This window comes from Furipterus horrens, unplaced genomic scaffold (genome assembly GCF_987537825.1).
Source record: "Furipterus horrens unplaced genomic scaffold, mFurHor1.1.pri manual_scaffold_11, whole genome shotgun sequence".
NCBI classification, from domain to species: Eukaryota; Metazoa; Chordata; class Mammalia; order Chiroptera; family Furipteridae; genus Furipterus; species Furipterus horrens.
In genome coordinates, this window is record NW_028327181.1 from 47,761,445 (window position 1) to 47,780,776 (window position 19,332).

The following is a 19,332-nucleotide window of genomic DNA, read 5'->3' on the forward strand; positions in this document are numbered from 1 at the left end:
AATGCTCAGATACAACAATCATCCCACCAGCCCCGTCCCTTAAGCCCCATGCCCTTCTAATGAGACTTCTACCTTCCCTCCCTGTCTGACAATAAAAAATAAAAAGGTTTGGTTTTAAATTAATTTGGGGGAATTATATGAGGCATGATTATAATGAAATAAGCATACTTATATAAATATCACACAAACACATAGACATAGAGAGATTGCCTTAGAGTGTGGGAACTAAACGTCTCCCTGCTCTCTCCACTTCGACCCTTGCACCCTCATTTCAGAAGCTCGTTTTTCACTCAACCCTACCAAGACAAATGAGCACAAAAACGAAAATCATCCCATCGGCCCTCCCAAGCATAGCCCTAACTCCTATGTCACTGTTCCTAGTCTGTTTTGTGCACATCAGCCCTTATTTCCCCAACTGTGCCAGACTTCTGCAGCAAGGAAACACTTGCCCCCAGACCTGGGATCGATATTGCAGACCAGCCTTGTTTTGCGCATCACGCCCAGCACGTGTATCTGCGGGTGACACACACCCAGCTGCAGTGAAGGAAAGACTTAGACTTTTTCACAACGTGCTTTTCAGGTATCATGGACAACTAGCAGCTACCCCATCAGTTCTCCCTCTTCCTTTTAAATCAACCAGGTGTGTCAAAGGAAAAGCCAGCTGGTTTTCCATTTCCAGAGGCCAGGAGTCAGAGCTCAATCCATCTTTAGAAGCGGGGCGATTCATGAGGCTGGGCCAGGCTGAACAAGCCTCTCCAACCAAGAAACAAACAGGCTGATAAATTAGCGCTGTGAGGCCGCTGAGCCGAGCCCCGAGAATCAATCCAATAGGCTGCCTCCTCTTCTAGCTCATTAACTGTTTGCGATTACCATCGTGCGGGAGTAGCCTCGCAGCTGGAAATTAAATTAGCCTGGCTATAAACCAGGAACGTAGAGTGGAAAGTATCTGATGAGCAGTCCTGGGGAAAAACTCCACCCCGAAGCCCTCCCTAGAGCCACCATCCGGCCCTCCACACGGGCCCCTTCTCGGCAATTTCTCTTCTGAACAATAAGGAAGAGAAAGGGGAGGGATAAACACACACACATGCCACCCCGGCAAATGGTCTGTTTAGGGGGATAAGCTCCAGTAAGAAGGGCAGCAGGCACTAATTGCACATTCAGAACAGGTGTGTGCCTGCAAAGCCACCTCTTAATTACCAGGTTTGGCATCTTGGCACGGGCAGCCTGGCCCTGCTCAGCTTCTAAGAATGCTGAAACGGAGCGTCCACGGGGCTGTTCCTTGTTGTAGGTCCGAAGAGCTGAGAAGTGGAATTTCTAATTACATGGCTTTAGGCTTTACCCTAATGAAAGGCTCCGTCCAGGCAAGCAAAAAGCAACCAGCTTAGAGGACGTGGGTCCCGGAACACATCCTGAGAGGATCTCCAGCACTTGCCTTTCTTTTTTTTTTTTTTTCTGGGCAGCATCTTTTCTGATCGCCAGCAAAAGCAATTCCTGTGTGACGCTACTCAATGGCATCCTGTAAATCCCACTTCCAAGCTGAAATACTTGAGAGAAGAAAAGGTGCAGGATAAACTGTTACCCTCTGAAGTCACGATGTTAAGGCTCCGTCAGAAAAGATACCAGCCCCCAATGCTGTCCAAGCTCGCCTTCGGGTTTCCTCCGCTGGCCCTTCCCGGCATGTGAAACTCCTTGCCTCTTCCACGTGTATTTCCTCTGCCGAGAAGAGCCCTCTGCCCACTTGGTCTTCACATGAACTCCTATTCATCTGTCAAAACCTTGCTCGGGTGTCACCATCTCTCTGAAGCCTTCCCAGGGAAGACCCTCCCCCACCTAGACATTAACCACTCCTTCCTCGGCAACATTTCTATGTTTTTGTGTGTGTCCTGCCCTACTGCACTTAGCCTTCACCCCCTCTCTCCATCAGTCTCCACAAAGCAGTCACCAAGCACCCCGCCCCCACCCTGTAACCCTTCACACTAACAAACACGGAACTGCCCCCCTGCCTCCACCCCTCCCCGTCTTTCCTCGATGTCTTCATTCTGGTCACAGTGTCATCTCACAGAAACACGCTCCTGCCCACTAGACCCCTGTATATCCCTTCCCTTCCTTCACCTCTTTACGAAGCCCTCCTGCCTAATACAGTCCTTTTCTCCCATCGCCCTCTCCCTCATAACCCGCAGCCCCCTCCCTGTTTTACTGCGATTCACAGCTCTCATCGCTGGGGAGACCTTCTGTTTCCACTAGTTTACTTGTTGACTGGCTCCCTGCCCACCTCCCGAATAGAATGTGAGCAACGTGAGGGCAGGAGCGGTGCTAGTACAAGAGGCAATACTATTTGTGACGTGCGTATGTCTCTGCATCGCAGTGCCTCAGTCAATTAATACGATCAATGCGCAGCCGTACGGAGCAACACTGACACCAGCAGACACTCTAACACAGGGACACCAGCAGCTAAAGTCACCTGGGTGCCTCCCCAGCTGTCTGTCCCTGTTGCTGGATTCCAATGGGCATTATAACCCCCAAGGTCCCTGATGCTGGTTTCCTTCAGATTGTTCTCTCACACACTCCATCTGAGTGGAGAGAAGCCAAATGGTTCTACAATCAAGGCAACACAGCACCAAATACAAATCTGAATGTAATTGACAACCAACCAGCAGCTGGGAAATTCTTCATGAGGCTCACAGGTTAAGTGTGAGTGGGGCTGACCTTAGGACCTAAACCCATCACTGAACTTGACTGGTTCCCTCATTTGGAAGCATCTTTACCTGCAGCCCAGACTGCAGATGTCTGTTAGGTTCACACCTTGAGCTTCTGAGACCTACGACCGATTTGCCACATCTGAGGGCTAAGCAACAGCAGAGGACGTGCCCTTGTGCTTCCCATCCCCCACACTGACACCTCCAAAAGACATTGTTTGGGTAAGATGAGGTGGCTTTGATTAAAGTCCTCAAAATGAATGAAAGCTTACATCTCAGGGACGCTGGCCCAGGCGCTCCCTGGCAAATGCTCATTTTCCAGAACACACAAAAAAGCCATGAGCCTATTCTGTACTTCTCTTTCCAGCTGGTACTGGAAGGAAACACAACCCTAAAAATAACTGGTAATGACTGGACATTCCACCCAGGGAGACAGATGGGGAGGACATGGGGCCAGTGCACAGGGCCTGCCCTGTTCATCGGCTGCCCCCTAACTAGGAGCCCCCGGCTGCCCTCCTGAGCCCAGCACCTCTTGGACCCTTGTCTCTGTTGCTTCTCAAAAGTAGGCTCTGGATCAGGGCGATGCAGTTCTCAGCCAGGCTCAATCAATGACTGCGGCCACTTTTACAAGCGAACACGGTAGACCCCGGCTTAACAGAGTTCCTCCGCAGTGAATGACGGGAATCAGCTAGATCACTCTGGGAACACTGGCAACCGTGAGCCAAACATGGTTTCTCTCTACTTGCTCAGCATTCTGCGAGCAGAGAAGCTTTGCCCTACCCTGTCCAGCTGGGCCAGAGAGGGCCACGTGGGTTCCTTCCCCACCTTGCTTCTTCTGCTAGCTGGGAAGCCCTCCTCAGGAAAGGCAGGGTTCCTGCCCCAGTGGGGGTGGGGGAGGTGTTAGGAGAGGAGGAGGCTGGTGGGGTTCAGCCTGCAGGCTTTGGGCCATCTGTTTCTCCCCGGCATTGGGCTGGGAAGCTGGCTGGCATTTGGAGCCGAGTTGGGAGTGGGGAAGAATAACTCTTTCCCCCAAAACTTCAAACTGCAGAGGGACAGAGGGTGTCCTTTCGGCGTCATCCAAGTTCCCCAGAGGCAACAGGGAGAGGGCTGTGCGGGCTCTGTGACCAGTGAGGAAGGGCGTCCCGTCCCCTCCCCCTCCTGCGGGCACTGCCAGGACACGGGCTTGTTCTCGAAGCCTGAGAGTGACACGCACATCACCCAGCAGGGCTACGCGGTACATCTGAGAGGAAAAAAATCTATACCTTTTCTTGCTTTCTCTACCTTGAAACACCAATTATTTCATTTTTCTCAAAAATACATGAAAAGAATTCCAATGCATAATTCATGTAAAGTCTGTGAATTTCTTTGGTGTGGGAGGCTCTGCTGGCCTGAAAAACTCCCTTCGGTCAAGGAGATGAAGGCCCCTCTCCCAACATGGCACCGTACCTCTGAGCCAGCCTCCCGGCCCAGCTTCCCTTACTCGCCAGTACTTCTCTCCTCCACCAGTCCCAGGGCCCTGCCCTGCCTCTCTCTGGGCCCTTCCCTCAGCACTGTCTGGAACCCCTCTATTTTCTTTCGGGGACAACTGGCTAACAAACTCTTATCCATACTTTGAAGCCCAGCTCCAGGGCAGCCTCTCTTTTGAGCCCCCTTCTGTGGGCTCCCACCGCATTTCTCACTTTGCTCTGTAGTATTTCTCACCACGGCCCCTTGACCAAGATAGGGATCTCCTGGAGGCTTGTAACGACTGCTTAACATCTTTTCCCAGGTGCGTTCATACTCTTTGACCCATTCCAGGTGTTCTCGAACTGGCTGGTAGATGAGATCAAATCATGAATGAGTGAATGGCACACAGGACATTATTCCAGGAGCAGTGCCAACGGGATGCTCTGGCCATGACTTGGCAATAAGGCTGCGTCGTTGTTGCCTGTATTTCACACGGCCCATAGAAACAGAGGGTGGGTATTAAATATCTTGTTAAAAGATACGTAACTTTATAGGAAGGGGAGAGCGATAAGAAAGAAAAGCTAGTCAAGTGCACGCAATAAAGGAGCCCGCTCTGGCGTGAAACTGTTCACCTCCAGACCGTGTGAAACGCCCTTGCCAAACACGTCGCCTGTAGCAGGGGCCCCGGGAAGAGGTGAGGGGCCACCCCAACAGCTGTTAGAATTCCGCCAAATATGAGGAGTCCGTGGTAAGTGTGTCAGAAGATAATGAGGTCATTATAGCAAGTTTGGAGTGCCTGGAAGGGAAACCCAGATACTCCTGTAACTTAAGTTTTGTACAAATAGGTAAACGAATCCCCTATCTCTCTCTGTAAAAGGTTCCACTCGCCTCCTTTCCCAGTGACACCTAATACGAAAGTGTCCTGCGTTTCCGGTGCTTTGTGACTGAAGAACACTTTAAGTGTTTCCCCTTGGCCGCAGACACAAAAAGGGGAAGTGCATTTCTTTTTTAAAGGTGATTGTCTTGGTTTGCAGCTCCAAGCTGAGGATGTTTGTATGTGGCACTCACGTTACTTTGCAGAGACCTCCCTATCGTGTCCACGGTGAGAATCAGGTCGGGGCTGGGATCAAGCGCACACAGGCCACAGGGCTGCGCCGTGACAGGCAGGGAGGAACAAAGCTTCACCCCTTCCCAACTCCATCGAACATCTCCCTCTGTAAACAGCTTGGAGACGCAGGCTCACCTTTGAAAGCAGGCGTGTGCTTCTAGGAGGAAAGCTAACCGGCAATTAGCCTGCTCAGAGTAGACAGCCTGTGGAAGTCTCAAAAGGAGCGGCACAAGCTGGGACCTGAAGCCCTCCTCGGCCTCTGCCTGGGTCCCTCATTTACCGCAACCCCAACTTCTGCCTCTGTACTCTTTCTGCACAATCATCCCGGGAGGCGGGGTGCAGGCACGCTGGGTTTGAGATGGTGTCTTAAGTGGGAGAAGTACGGAGTCTACCTCCTGTTTCAACACAGGGCCAGGGCCAGGGTCAAACTCTGAACCGCAAAACCTCGGAGACCCGGTCTGCTGACTGCCCCAGCTGGCATCTGGGCGAACACGGCTCCTCGGTTGGCAGGGCGCACTGAATGAAAAAAGGGCTTTGTACTCAAGGGGAAACCTTAAGAAAAGTAAACAGATTTTTGTTTTGTTTTGAGCTATAGAACTTCTTAGAGTCCTTAATCTGCTGAGATGGAACCATTTTTTTCTACAAATTACTTATTCATTCTTTTAGAAATTCCTGTTCACTGACGAAACTTGAGACAGTGCTTCACGAAGTGTGGGTTGAAGACTACCTGCTAACTGTCTTCAGGGAGATAAATACAAACCCTGGGAGTGTATAACGTTACCCTAAGTAATTTCACATTGTTCCAACATTCAAGGCTCTGATCAATAAACTCATTAGACAGACAGATGAGTGTGGCAGTTGTCAACGGTGTGGCAGGAGGCAGAAGGCACAGGTGCATACTGGTCACCCGCAGGAGGACAATGGATTGGTCCACAATGAATTGGGAAAAGCCTGGTCCTGTGCCAGAGTTTGCTGAGCACTCGTTCAGGAAGCACTGATGGGCCCATGTCTACTGTACACCTGAGGATGCTGACAACACAGGTATCAAGTGACTTGCTCAAGGTCACAAAGTGGCCATAGCAAAAGACTGACCCCAGCGGGGGGCCACAGGGAAGAAGAGCCAGTTTAAAACACACACAAAGAAGAAACAAAATAAAAATAGAAGAAGCATGTCATTGAAAATGATTTTAAGATGATGATTCTAATTTTAACTGGCATCAGCTAGCAGACTTCCATGCAGCCTCTCTCAGGATCTCTACAGAATTGCAAAATGAAAAATAAGTCAAACAGGAAAGAGCTAATTCCAAAATCTAACAAGAATATCCATGCTAAATGGGAGTTCAGTCATGAAACAGTGCATACCTCGGAAAAAAACTAGGGAGAACATTTGATATCCCTGACCTAGTAGCTCAGTTGGTTAAAGCATCATCCCAATGCACCAAGGTTGTGGGTTTGATTCCTGCTCAGGTCACGTACAAGAATAAATCAATGAATGCATATATAAGTGGGACAACGAATCGATGTATTTTTTTTTTTTTAAAAAAGAAAGAAAGAAAACAGTTTGTAACTCCTTCCCTGTCTGGCATTTCCCCGGACCTGGGACTAAGCAAGTAACAAATGAGTGAAGTTGGGTCAGTGCGAGACAATAAGGAGTGGTGGGGATCAGGGCAAACAGAGGAGAACATGCCCCATTCAGCTCCAGCTAACTGTTGCCCCAAGAAAGGTACTAGTACTGTCAGTTCCTTTATAAAAGAAGCAGAAAATCTGCATTTGTTTGTTAAATCTTTGAATCTGTCAATATTGGCAATGAATTTACATGGTTTTAAAAATGTACAAATATACACTCTAAAATTTCATTTACAGTAAGTTTAGTCATAACTAAACTTATCCTTGGGATAGGGACAGTGAATAGCAGGGAATATGAAGGTGGCTTTGGGGTTCTTGAATTGCTGTCACATGGGTGTGTTCACTTGGTGAAAATTCATCAGGCTGCACACTTCTGATCTGTACACTTTTCATAGATATGCGAAGACAAATGTGACTAAAAAACCCACCAGCCAGATTTATAAGTAAAATAGGATGTCTGGGGTTTTCTTCAAATAATACAGAAAAGACAGAACATACACTTTTTGGAAATGATGGAAAAAAGTCTTGGGAGAAATAGAAATAAGGCCATGCTGAGAAGTGGCTAGGAGGGTGGTCCTCTTACAAATGCTGGGATCTAGCTGGAGTTTCTCCGTGTTTGTGTGTGTGCGTGTGTGTGTGTGTGCGCGCGTGTGTGTGTGTGTGTGTGTGTGTGTAGGCAGGGAGGGGGTTGTTTTATGAACCACCAGAAGGGCCAGTGCTCACTGTGAGTCCTTGGCATCAGCAAGGGCGATGACCAGCAGGGCTAAGTTGTAGAGTAACACCCAAGTTCTTGGGCGAACACGTAACTCAGAGTGGGCCAGGTGAACTCTATGACAAGACCTTCTCCTGCATAACTGCTGGGGATGGTACAGAACAGGGTGTCTCCACAGGGTGGGGCAAGGGTGTCTATGTGTCAGCTAAGGAAGCAATGAACCACTGGGGGTGAGTGCTGAGGGCTTCAGTGTGATCCTGAGGTCTGGGTGGCATGGGCGTAGGGGGCAGCTTCAGGAACAGGTGAGAGAAGAGATGGGCTGGCAAATGAGGACATGGAAGGAGGCTGCTGTCACAAAGAGGACATCAAATGTACAGATCTTATTGCAGGAGCAAGGGCAACAGGGATGATGCCAAAGCGACAGGTTGGTGTAAGGGTGACATCGATAAAGGCTGGCATTATCAATGCAGATGCTATTGCAACAGAGAGGCCTGAGGATGGAGTATGTGGAACTATAGGAAATGACAGGAAAAGAGAGGAAAAAGAAAACCACCACCACCACCTTGGGAATACTGTTATGCCCAGTTGTGGAGTTAGAAGGGCCCTTGGGGAGGCACTTGGTTCAAGAGGCTCAGCCACCTGTAGATACAGCTGTGTGATCCCAGACAACCTCTGTGGCCTTCCCTTTGCTGCTCTGCAAAACAACAGAGTCACACAGAAAGAACCACGGCTAAGACGAAACAGCAGCAGCCGCCCGCCTGCACACAGCAGGCCCTCACGCACTTTCCTCCCGCAGCACAGAGTAGCTGATGCCCCGCTCCTTCATCTTACCTCCTGAGCTCTCTTTGGAAGCTCCTGAAAAAGTAAAACATAAAGTCACACTTCTTAATTTATAGTATTTTATCATTTTGTCACATGCTTCCTCTTCTTCAAATGGTTGTTAGATTGATTAGTGATTCAGCAGGTCTGATTTTTTTAATTTAGTGCTTAAATTGCTTTGAGACCTCTTTGAGCCTGTGCGTTTTAGTTCACTGACTGGAACATGACCCCCAAAGACAAGTTCACGTCTCTTGTATTTCCTCAGTACCTCAAGTGCTGCCCGGTACAGTACTTGATAAAAGTGCCCAAATAGGGCATGCTTAGGACAGTGAAACTCTGCTTTGTAAGACAATAATGATGGATACTTGCCATTATACGTTAGTCAAAAGCCATAACATGTGCAACATCAAGAGGGAACTCTAATGTAACCTGCTGGACTTTAGATGACAATGACATGTCACTGTAAGTTTCTCGATGGTAGCAGATGTACCACTCTGATCTTGCACAGTGATAGAGGGGGTGGCTGTGCATATGTGAGGGCAGGGCATGTATGGGAAGAAACTCAAGTCTTTTCACTCAGTTTTGCTGTGAACTTAAAACTACTCTGAAAAAGGAAGTCTATATATTTTTAAAAGTAAGTACTAATAAATCTTTGTTAGATAAGTGAAAAAACAGGTCAACATGATTTATAAGAGTGTTTTATTTATTGACTATAGAAAAAGATTTAAAACGGTCACCTTTCACTTTCTCCATTAAGTATTTCAGGTCAATGACAACGTAATGACCAGCTTCCCTACCTTACTCCCCACCCACCCCCACATACACTCACTTGCTTGGGTCTACTGTATAAAAGCTCTTGGCTGGGAACAGGATGTTTACTTTTTGTGTGTATCTGTGTTAACTGGCACACTAGCATATGCTAAGTCCCTGGAGACTCTTGAGACAATCAGACAGGAGGGCACCAGGGGCCCAATGAACAGCGCACATCAAAAGGAATGGCTAGGCTGAACCAGGACGAGTTTCCAGCCAGAGAGGCCAGGAGGGGGAGGGACAGTCCCTTCAGCTAGGGAAAGGCACCAGCAGTGGTCTGGGGGTGAATCGCTGTCCTCTAATTGTTGGCTCAGTGTGTTGTCTCCTGGGGAAGTCTTACGTTAATGGATGTGCAGACCAAATCCTGCATCGTTTCAACCGCTCCCGCAGTAAGGAGCAAGGTCCTAGGTGAGCTTCCGGCCCCTTTAACACAGGTCATCTCATGAACCTCTGCAAAACCTTCCAGAAAACAAGATTGCCTCATCCAAATCAACAGAATAAATCCCATCCTTACTGGAAAGGTGTTTCAGCCCGTGATTCCTCCTAGGCAGAACCAGAGGAGGTTGAGCTCACCAGCACCCAGAGAACGCTGCCCGCCAGCCCGCCCTGCAGGCCGGGGGAGCAGAGAGCGGCTTACTGGTTGCCCAAAGGGAAGCTATTCCTTCCCCGCTGAGTAGGGGCAGCTGCAGCCTGTGGGCACAGGGCTGATGGAAGGGGAGCCACCAGGGAGTGTGATCCCTGGAGGGACGCGTTGGGGCCCGACCAGAAGTGCTGGGGAGGGGAACCAGCCCCTGGGTCTCAGTGACGCTGAGCTTTCAGAATTGGAGGGGAACCTGAGTCCACACTGCCATGTCCAACAAAAGCAAAGTTGCGGACGAGGCGCACTTCTCCTCCAGAAGGCAGGGGCATTTGTGCTGAAGGGTTTAGTAAAGAAAGGAAGGAAGCACAATACAGCAGCCGAAGTCCTCGGCTCGGAAGGTGAACGCGCTTCTGCGCCAGGTCAGCTCAGACAAACTGGAAGTGGAGCAGCAGGGAAAGTAGGTTCCGGCCTGGGCGGGGCGCCGCCTGCTCTGCCCGGCCCTCTGGGCGGGGCTAACGCGAAGACGAGACGCCATTGGTTTACTGGAAGCCCCTCAGGCCAACCAGCGTAGGGTCAGGGTCCCCCGGCACCGCCCACTGTGAGCGCGGACCGCTTACACCAGGCACAGCCCAACAGGTGAGGCCTGAGCCCCGGCTCCCGCTCCTCACGTGGTTGTGGCCCAGGAACCCCCACCCGGACCAAGGGGCAGCCCGGGCCAGGTCGCCGGTCCGCCCCCAACGGAGGAAGCACGACCACGTGTCTCCTGGGCTCTGTGGTCCAACAGCCAAATGCTGCGATCCTACGCGACACAGGGGCGGTGATTACTGGTCCCCGAGGCCCGGCCAGCCGCGGAGCCATTTTCTCTGCCAGGGGCTGCGCGCTCGGCCACCTCCAGAATCGGAGGTGTAACTGGAAGCCCCTGTAGGTGCCAGAAAGCGGCCGACACATGGCGACGTCAGTGGCCTCTCCGGGGCCATGCTGGACACTTCTGTCATTACACCTTTCCTCCTTTCCTCCATTCATTCAGTCAAGAGTATGCGTGGAAAGTCTGCTGCTTCTCATTTCCCTTCCCAGTCCCCCCCCCCCTCCATTTGTTGCCCAAGCTTCATATTCCCCAGAACAATCTTCCGGTATTTTCCGGGTTTCTAAGTGTGACCGTGTTAAGCAGTATGGGACAAAGATTTGGGAGAAAACAGGCATTCTGCATGGTCGCCCCGCCACCCCCCACCCGCGCCAGTTGCTTGATGAACACACGTAGGGTCATTCACATTCTGACCAAAGTGTTTAAAAGTAGTGACCTCTTGTCAAAAATAGTCTAGCCTAGGATGAATTACAAGCCACTTCACGTTAAACCAGAGTCTTATTTTAACACATTTGCTGTATTTAGAAGAAAAACGTTCTATTGCAAGAGCTTATCTGTTCTATAATTTATCAACTTAAAGCCACAATGAATAATAATGTGTGCACACATACACATAAATTCCTCTCTGGAAGGCCTCTAACAAACTCTCTGCACAGATCCACACAAATAATTTTTCAAAAGCAGCTCTCTCCAGGAGGCAAATTGTCAGTACCGCTTTGCTATTTAAACATGTTTCATCCATGACATGCTGAAGTAAATTTTTTTAATGACCCAGTAACTTATGCTATTTTTAATATATCTGAAGTCACAGAAGTGGGCATTTAAATAAAGAATTTGGAATACAAACATAACATGAAAGAAATTACTATCACTCTTTATGTATAAAGAAAATTAATGAGGGGCTGTATTAGCACTGGCAGCATTTTAACAGAGACTCTTGGCTGCAAAAACCTTATTTATTGTCATGTTATTAAGCTGGTGATTTCTCCTCATATCCTAAACTTCTCCCCAAATCTAAAATCAGAAAGAAAAACCAATATGCACGAATGTCAGTTCTATTTGTGGTTATTTAATTTTGGTATTGTTTGGGGAAAACATGAGAGTTCTAGCAGGTAGTGTTTAAAATATTTTTTAAAGTTTCATGCTCTACTTACAAACAGTTTTCAGATATCAGTATCTCATTTCTTCTGATCATGGTAAATGTTTTCACTTGAGGTAAGCAGCATATTGCATTCATTATGCTTGAAAATGTGCCACATACTTGGGGAATTCATTTTGCTGGGATTCCTGAGTATCCCAACAGCCCAGTATGAAATGTCCCTTACTGTCTGAAATCACAGACTGTTAAATGAGAGGGATAGCACCCTATTTGGAAACTAACTCTATTCCCAGCAAAAGAAATGTTCATTATGCTCTGCCTTTAAAATGGATATTTTGTGCTTATGTCAATCAACTTAATTTCCATGTTCAAAGAGTGAGAACATAAAGTATGCAGAAACTACTGACAGAAAGCAGTAGGCAAGCAGTCTAGTCAAGTAGTATTTCAGCTCTGAAGCTTTAAATAAATGCCACGTCCCTGATTCATAGTGCTAGCTGACTGATGGGTTTGTGTTTGAAATTCCTGGTGCACTTTTAATTCTAAATAACTTTAGTAATTCAAAGGGGCATCTTATATTATCAGAAAACATTATGTCCCACGTGTTTTAAACAAAAAGGTAAATCAGCACACATATTTGGAATGAGGTTTTGTGACATATTGATTTTTCAAAGTGGCTAAAAAGTATTTCTTCAACCAAAAATAAAACACCAAACTAGAAAAACAGAAGCTGTGACAGGTCACTTTACAATTTCAAATAACAAAACCTTAGCTGGAAATCTCTTTTATAATATTAGCCGATATTAAATTGTAAATTTTTGATAATCAGATTATCTTAAGAAGGCAAAACCTATTTTAGTCAGCTTAGTCCAACTGTGTAGTATTTTTCAGGACATGGGCCCAATATAATGTTAAGAGACCTGTTCAATAATAACATATCATTTGGAAGATAATCAGTGTAATTTAAATTCATACTTTGCAACATTTTATTCATCTAAAACAAATAGGCTGCTATTAAATATTGACTATTTTATTAACTAAGAGCATCTGGGAAAACACTTATGATTAAGTTAATTTATGTTATATTTTCCCCTCAACTTGTAAAAGATTAATCAACCATTTTATGGTCTAATTTGGGCGCCTAATTAAAAACAGAGTTCAACACATGCTACACTGTCTTGCTAATAAATCTTGACAGCTCTGTAACATGACGGTTCGTATTTCAAATTGTTGCATATAAATGCAGAGTTCTGATCTTCACCCAGGAGCTTGAAGTGAGTTACATACTTGGTTTAAGCTCCAGGGCTGAGAAAGTACAATTACTTCAAAAAGGATTATCCCCAATCAGATCTTATCTCAAATTTCCCTTAGTGAAGACAGAAATAATCTTTGCCATCAAGTTTTTAGTAATAGACTAGAAAAATAGGGGAGAAAATAGATTTCTCAGCATTTACTAAACTAAAAATATAGGAAATGTTGCTATGTTCAGTTACTAGCTTTCAGAAGGGAGATTTTCTGAAGTTACTGGGTTTTAAAATCTAAGTCTAAAAAAAATCTACTCAAACTTTTTGTTCCAATTGTCTTCTGGTTAAATGTTTTCAGTCTTGACCTGGGGCACTGTACTTCTTTTAAATGCGTAAATTCATTCCAAGGGGTTTTGGAACATCTCTTTTAACCCTAGTCCTCCACACCTCCCAGCCTTAAACGGGGCAAATGGAAGAGAATAAATCTATTCTCAGTAGGGACATTCGCTGTTTTCTCAGCCTTTATACTTGAAGTATATTTTTGTCATTTTAATGACTCCTTTGAGTCTAGCTGTCCAGGTCAGGCAGAGAAACAAAATTGCCATAGTGATGTAATTACCCTCACTCTAGTCATAAACCAACTTCCGTCAGAGCAACTGGCCTGTTCTGGAGCTGATAGTCTTTACAGTGAACGATAAAGTGAGCAATCCATGCTGAGGTCACTGGAATACATCAGAAAGCTCAAGCTCTTCTAAAGCAAACCCAGTTTTGAACTCATCATATACACCCACCATCATGTTTTTGGTCACTTAAGGGAAGAAGCATGGGACAGAGTGGCCTCTGCAGCAGGACTGCCTGCGTTCCTGTAACGTATAAGCTTTGCCACTTTCTAACTGAGACAAGTTGGTTGATCTCTCTGTGCCTGTGTTTTTTTCATCTATAAAAATACTTACTGCACAGGATTGTAATAAGGATTATTTTGCTAATCCTGTAAAATTTGAAACAGTACTTGGCACATTGGGAAAGTATTCAAGAATGTTAGCTACCAACACTATTAAAACACACACACACACACACACACACACTACATCTTCTTTTTAATGTGGCCACAGCATTAGTGTGTCAGCTTATTTTTGTACAACCAAAAATGGAAAGCAGAGTCAAGGTTGGGAAGGAGTTTCTGCTCTGTAACGTCTAAGGCGTATTTCTATATAAAAAATAATCACCAGACCATTTGGCTAACTTAATTCCCAAACTGAGGTCATCAAAATTTGTGAAAGCTTACCAAACTTACAGCAAGTCAAAAATAAATGTATTAAGGAATGTATCTACATACTTCAGTTTAACTCATTATTCAGAGCCTAATTGTACAGGGTGTGTGCTTCCTCCACCCTGGCATATGCGAGGTTCTCCTGAACCCTGGCCACAGGTTTCTCAAACACCATCACAACCTGGAGCAGAGTATAAAGGTCAGTTTCACCAAAAGTTCTGATACACCACTTCGTGTGCTAAGCATGCGAGGCCTGATTAAGAAAGAGAGCTGGATAATGGCCTGGAAAAGCAAACCCAGGAGTCCTAATCCCAGACTGAAATATGCTCAGGGTCCAGGGCAGATGGGCCGCGCAAACAGGCGCGTTTGATTTTTGCAGTAGATAGGGCAGCGGACAAGCTCTGGCTCTCCGGCTGGTGGCAAGGTCAGCTCCGCGTCGCCACCACGGTGGGCTCCATCCCACCACACAATCCCTCCTGTTTAGCTGACAGTATCTCTTATGCCAAGTGGAAGGAACAACAAGCAATTTCCAAGACTTCATGCAGATCCGCCCAGGCCCTGAGCTACTGGCCCAGGCCACTGGCAGGGTCTGTGGACCAACCGATTAAATCCATCAACGACTCACACATACACAACCAAGATCTTTTCCTGCGGATGATAATGCTGACCCTCGGGTTCAACCATGCGTGCCCATAGTCTTTTAATGCTTTCAAAATGTCTCCCCTCTCTGCAATTTTCTAGTTACGAAGACTTGTTTTAACCACGTGTTTGAACGGCAACTCTTCGGTTAATTATTATTTGTGCTCGTCTCCAATCCGCTGTACGGACCGCGGAGGAGATACAACGGAGATGCCCCGCTGGCGAGCACCAGGGCTGGGCCCGTCCAGGTAGACCCCGGCGTGGGCGAAGGGTGTTCCCCGGCACCGGATTTTAGCAAACGCGTTCTGGCTCAGGCGTTTCCTCCGGTGTGGTAGTTTCAAGTTCACACTGCCGCTTTCAAAGTAATTGTAAGTCTACACATCCAGAATAGTCTTCATTAATTAAAACATTTTAATTAAGCAGAAGGCATTTAAAAATTGTTTTTCCTAAAAAAAGGAAAAAAATTCCACTAACCCAGCGACCTGCCGTGTGCTGCTGGAGCAGCTGGGAACGCCAAGTTTGGGAGGAGTTGCGGCGCTTGCAGTTTGCCTCTCCCCGCCGCGGGCCTTGGGCCTCCCGGCCCGAACAGCCCGGCTCCCCGGCTTAGGGAGACGGCTCGGGAGGTTGAGGAACTTACCGATTCTTGCGCCCCGGCCCAGCCTCCGCTGCCCCCAAGCCCCACAGCAACAGGGGCCGGGGGCGTCTGTCCCGCCCCAGACTCGCGCTCCGTGAGGGTTTCCAGAGCGATTTCGTTCTTTATTCAGCGTTTTTGAGTCAATTAAAAGGAACGTAGCAGGTGGAGGGCAACGGGCTAAGAGATTGCTTGGATCTTCCTGTGGGGATTTCCATAGCCTGCCCCAGGTGCTTTAAAAACTGCCTGACGTGGAAGAGTCGGCGAGTTCCCTGCCAGTTCCTCCCAGCCGGGCCCCCAGTGCGTCTGATCTCAGAAAATCCCGGCTGCCTGCTGCCTCCGGTGGGTTCCACCTAGCAGGGCGCGAGGGAGCGGCTGCCACCGGGCCCGGGACCAGCCGCCCAGGAGGAGCGGGAGTGCTGACGGCAGAAGTAATAACAATACGATCGATGACAATAGCTTACAATTAGAGAGGCCCCACGTGCCAGCCAGGCACCTGACCGCTTCAGCGCACTCCCGCCTCCCCGCCCAGCCGAGAGCCACACAACCCCACAGCCGCGAGGAGAGCAATGCGGCTCGGCTCGCCCTAGACCCGCCAGAGCCGGGGCTGCGGAGCCCCCGTTCTTAGCAGCTGGCGTCCAGGCCCGGGAACGGTGGGAATGGTGACTGTCACGGCTGGCTAAACCTCGAGACTTGGGCAACTGCTAACAATAAAAACACCAAGGACAAAAGGGAGGGGGAGGGGTGGCTGGGAAGAGAGCGTTTTTAATCCGCGGGGTCAGCCCCCCTCCCCCCTTTATCTTCTATCCTCACCAGGGGCCGAAAGAGAGAATGGGGCAGGGACCGAAGTTCGATTCGACTCTTCCCTTTGGTTTTCCGAAGTCTCCAGCCCCTGGGGAACTTACAGGGGAGTCGATTGAGTCATACTTGTGAGGAGTTTGGGGGACGGGGACAGTGACCAGATAGAAGGGACGGAGGCCGGTGCCCGGGCCCGTGGTTGGCGACGAGGTTTCCGAATGCGGGAGCCTGGACTCTAGGCTCCCCCGCGCCTCACCGGAAGCTCAGTCAACCCAACCGCTCACCCCAAAGACAGGCAGCTGCAGGAAGCGTCGGTCAGAGGTCGTGATTGAGACCTGGGGGCCGCTGTTCCTTTGGAACCGCACCCACAGCCCGACTCGAGAACAGAGTTTCCGAAAGCCTCGACCTCCAGGCTACCCACATTTCTTAATCAATGGGCCCTCAATATTCTTTGCGCCCCGACTTGTAAAGGGCCAGCAAATATGCACGTTCCTGCCCTTGTTCTCCCACCACCCAAGCCGGAGAGGCGGAAACGAGCAGGCGGTGCCGGGGGCCGCGGGGAAGCCTTCAAAGCCGCGCGCGGCTCCGGCCCGCTGCAGTGCGCGCCTTTGCCCGACAGGGACCAGCACCGCTCCACAATCCGCGTGCTGCGCGCCGCGCGCCTCCCGCTGCCCACCAGCCCGCCAGGCGGAGGCGCCGGGCCACCCGCCCAGCTCACCCTCCCAGCCCGAGCTGCTCTCCAGCGAAGCGAGTGTGACCCTCTTTGGGTTCGGGTTCCAGCAAGGAAGAGGGCTGTAACAAAAAAAAAAGTGACCAAACTCTCCGCGGCCTGAGCATGACACCACTTCCACCCCCCCACATCCCCATCTGGGGAGCAGAAGCGCTCCAGAAGTTGGTCTAGGGCGGAGACTGTGGCCGGCGGAGCTCAGAAAGTCCCGGACGCCGACAGGAAGAATAAAATACGAGTAACAGTGGATTGATTCCTTTGAGCCACAGCCACTGTTACAAGGTTGAGTGCTTGCCCGAGCGCCATCTCAGTCGCTGTCCCTCCTTCTTTGCGGAGGGCTCTACTTATTAAATTCTAGGGTACTATGGGGCACTGAGCTGCCAGAGCTCCTCGAGAAGTTTCTATGGATTGTGGCAAGAGCCTCCACTCCCCACCCCTGCACACCCGGTACCGCACTGGGGAGGGATTCTCAGCACTGCGGGCGAGCACCCCACGTTCGTTCTCTCTGCTCCTTCCCGCCCTCCGTGGTCCAAGACTGTATCCGTGTCACTGCCCCAGGCCGGCGCCTCCTCTCCCTCCTCTCCCGCCCGGGTAACAGCTGGCGCCTCTGCCCCTGGCCCTGGCAGGGAAACTCACCGGTACCAGGCGAGGCCCTTGTCGTAGCTGCGGTCGAAAAAGTGGGGCTCGGCGCCCACGGCGCGTACGTCGGGGTGCACGCGCAGGAACTCGAGCAGCGCCCGCGTGCCGCCCTTCTTCACGCCGATGATGATGGCCTGCGGCAGCTGCTTGCTCCCGGACCCACTAAAGAAGCTGGAGATGGGGCTGGGGGAGTCCGGCGCCTCCGGATTCTGCTCCTCTTGACTCGCGGCGCCCTCCGCCCTCTCCTTGCCTGCAGCCAACGGGGTGGCTGGCGCCGCCTGAAACGGCAGCCTGGGGAAAGCCCCATCGGGACCTGGGGCCAGGGCTGGCGAGGCGTGGACGGCGCGGGACCCGGAGCCCAGCAGCAGCAGCCCCGGCGCGGCGGCGCACGAGCTGGCGCATGAGTACAGAAACATGTAGAGCCAGACGCAAAGCATGGCGAAGAGCAGAGCGAGCTTCCTCCTCACCGGTGGCGCGGGCGGCTGCGGCTGTGGCAGAAGCCGGCTGGGGACATGGAGGCAGGATCGGCCGCCGCTCAGGCGCTGCCCCATGCGCTGCCCGAGAGCGCAGCTTGGGGCATGGCTCAGCACATGGCGCTGTTCCTGCCCGAGCCGTGCGCGGGGAGAGGATTCCTTGGCCTCCCGGACGCCCGCTGGTTGGGTTTATTGCACCCGCGCGCCCCGGGCCACCGCTGCTGCTCCTGCTGCTCTTCCCCAGGTGGCGGCGGCAGCTGTAGCGGCCGCAGCTTTTGACATGTTGCCCGGAGGAGCCGCAACTGGAACGAAGGTCGGGTGTCGGCAACTGCTGGCCTGGGGACGGCTCCTGCGGCGCGACGCCCCGCTCTGGGCCAGAAGAACGCTGAACTTCCTTGTCCGGGCCACTCCAGACGGTGCGTACGGCCGCTAGCCGGGGCTGCCTCCTCGCTGCCCTGCGAGCTGAGCCTGAGCAGCCCCGGCACCTCCTCGCAGAGGCTGCAAAGGAGAACTGCGCAGGAAGAGTCTGAGACCGAGGTGGAGTGGGCGGGCCCGGCCACTGAGAGTGACAGGTCGCTCCACTTACCAGGAACCCGGGCTACCTTGCAGATACAGTGGCTCCGCTGAGGGTTCAGCAGCCAACCAGCTCCTGGTATGTGAGGGTGTGGAAAGGGTCTGGGGCGGAGGAGAGTGATCTGGGGTTGCTATTGGCCGAGGGCCTAAGGGCGGGACCAGAAGGGCGGAGCCAGGGGTTGGTGACTGGAGCAGACGGAGGGAAGGATGCTGGAATGACCCAGCTCTGGAAGAGGACAGACCCCGCTGAGTGGGGCAGTTCGGGACCCGCGCGCATTTCCACACTCGCTCCCCGAGAGCCAACCTTGCCCATATGTCGGGACACGATTCCCTTTCCAGCCATTTCGCGGGCGGGCTCGTGTGTGTTGTGCAGTAGGGAGGGAGGGGGTTGGAGAAGCGAGAGTCAGGCGGGATGTGCGCGCAGCCCCCAAACCCGCGGGGAACTCAGAAGGGGGCCTTTCCGGGACAGGCACCGGTTTAGGACGTTACAGTGGAAAGCGTGTTTGGAACGCTGTGAGTTTTTTTTTCCAGTAGTTAATTTCTCTAGGTTCGCGGGTTAGCTGGAATAGGTATAAACTGTCCT

At 50.4% G+C, this 19,332-nt stretch overlaps 1 protein-coding gene across 1 annotated transcript in view; it reads right to left on the reverse strand.

Moving 5' to 3' along the window:
* Window positions 1-18,742, reverse strand: part of LOC149997520 (heparan sulfate glucosamine 3-O-sulfotransferase 3B1) — a 38,924-nt gene extending 20,182 nt beyond the window's left edge. Inside the window, exon 1 of the mRNA XM_090292061.1 lies at window positions 17,701-18,742. Coding sequence (XP_090148187.1) covers window positions 17,701-18,254 — 554 coding nt within the window. The 5' untranslated portion in view covers window positions 18,255-18,742. The remainder of the gene's footprint in view (window positions 1-17,700) is intronic.
* Between the last annotated feature and the right edge of the window lie 590 nt (window positions 18,743-19,332).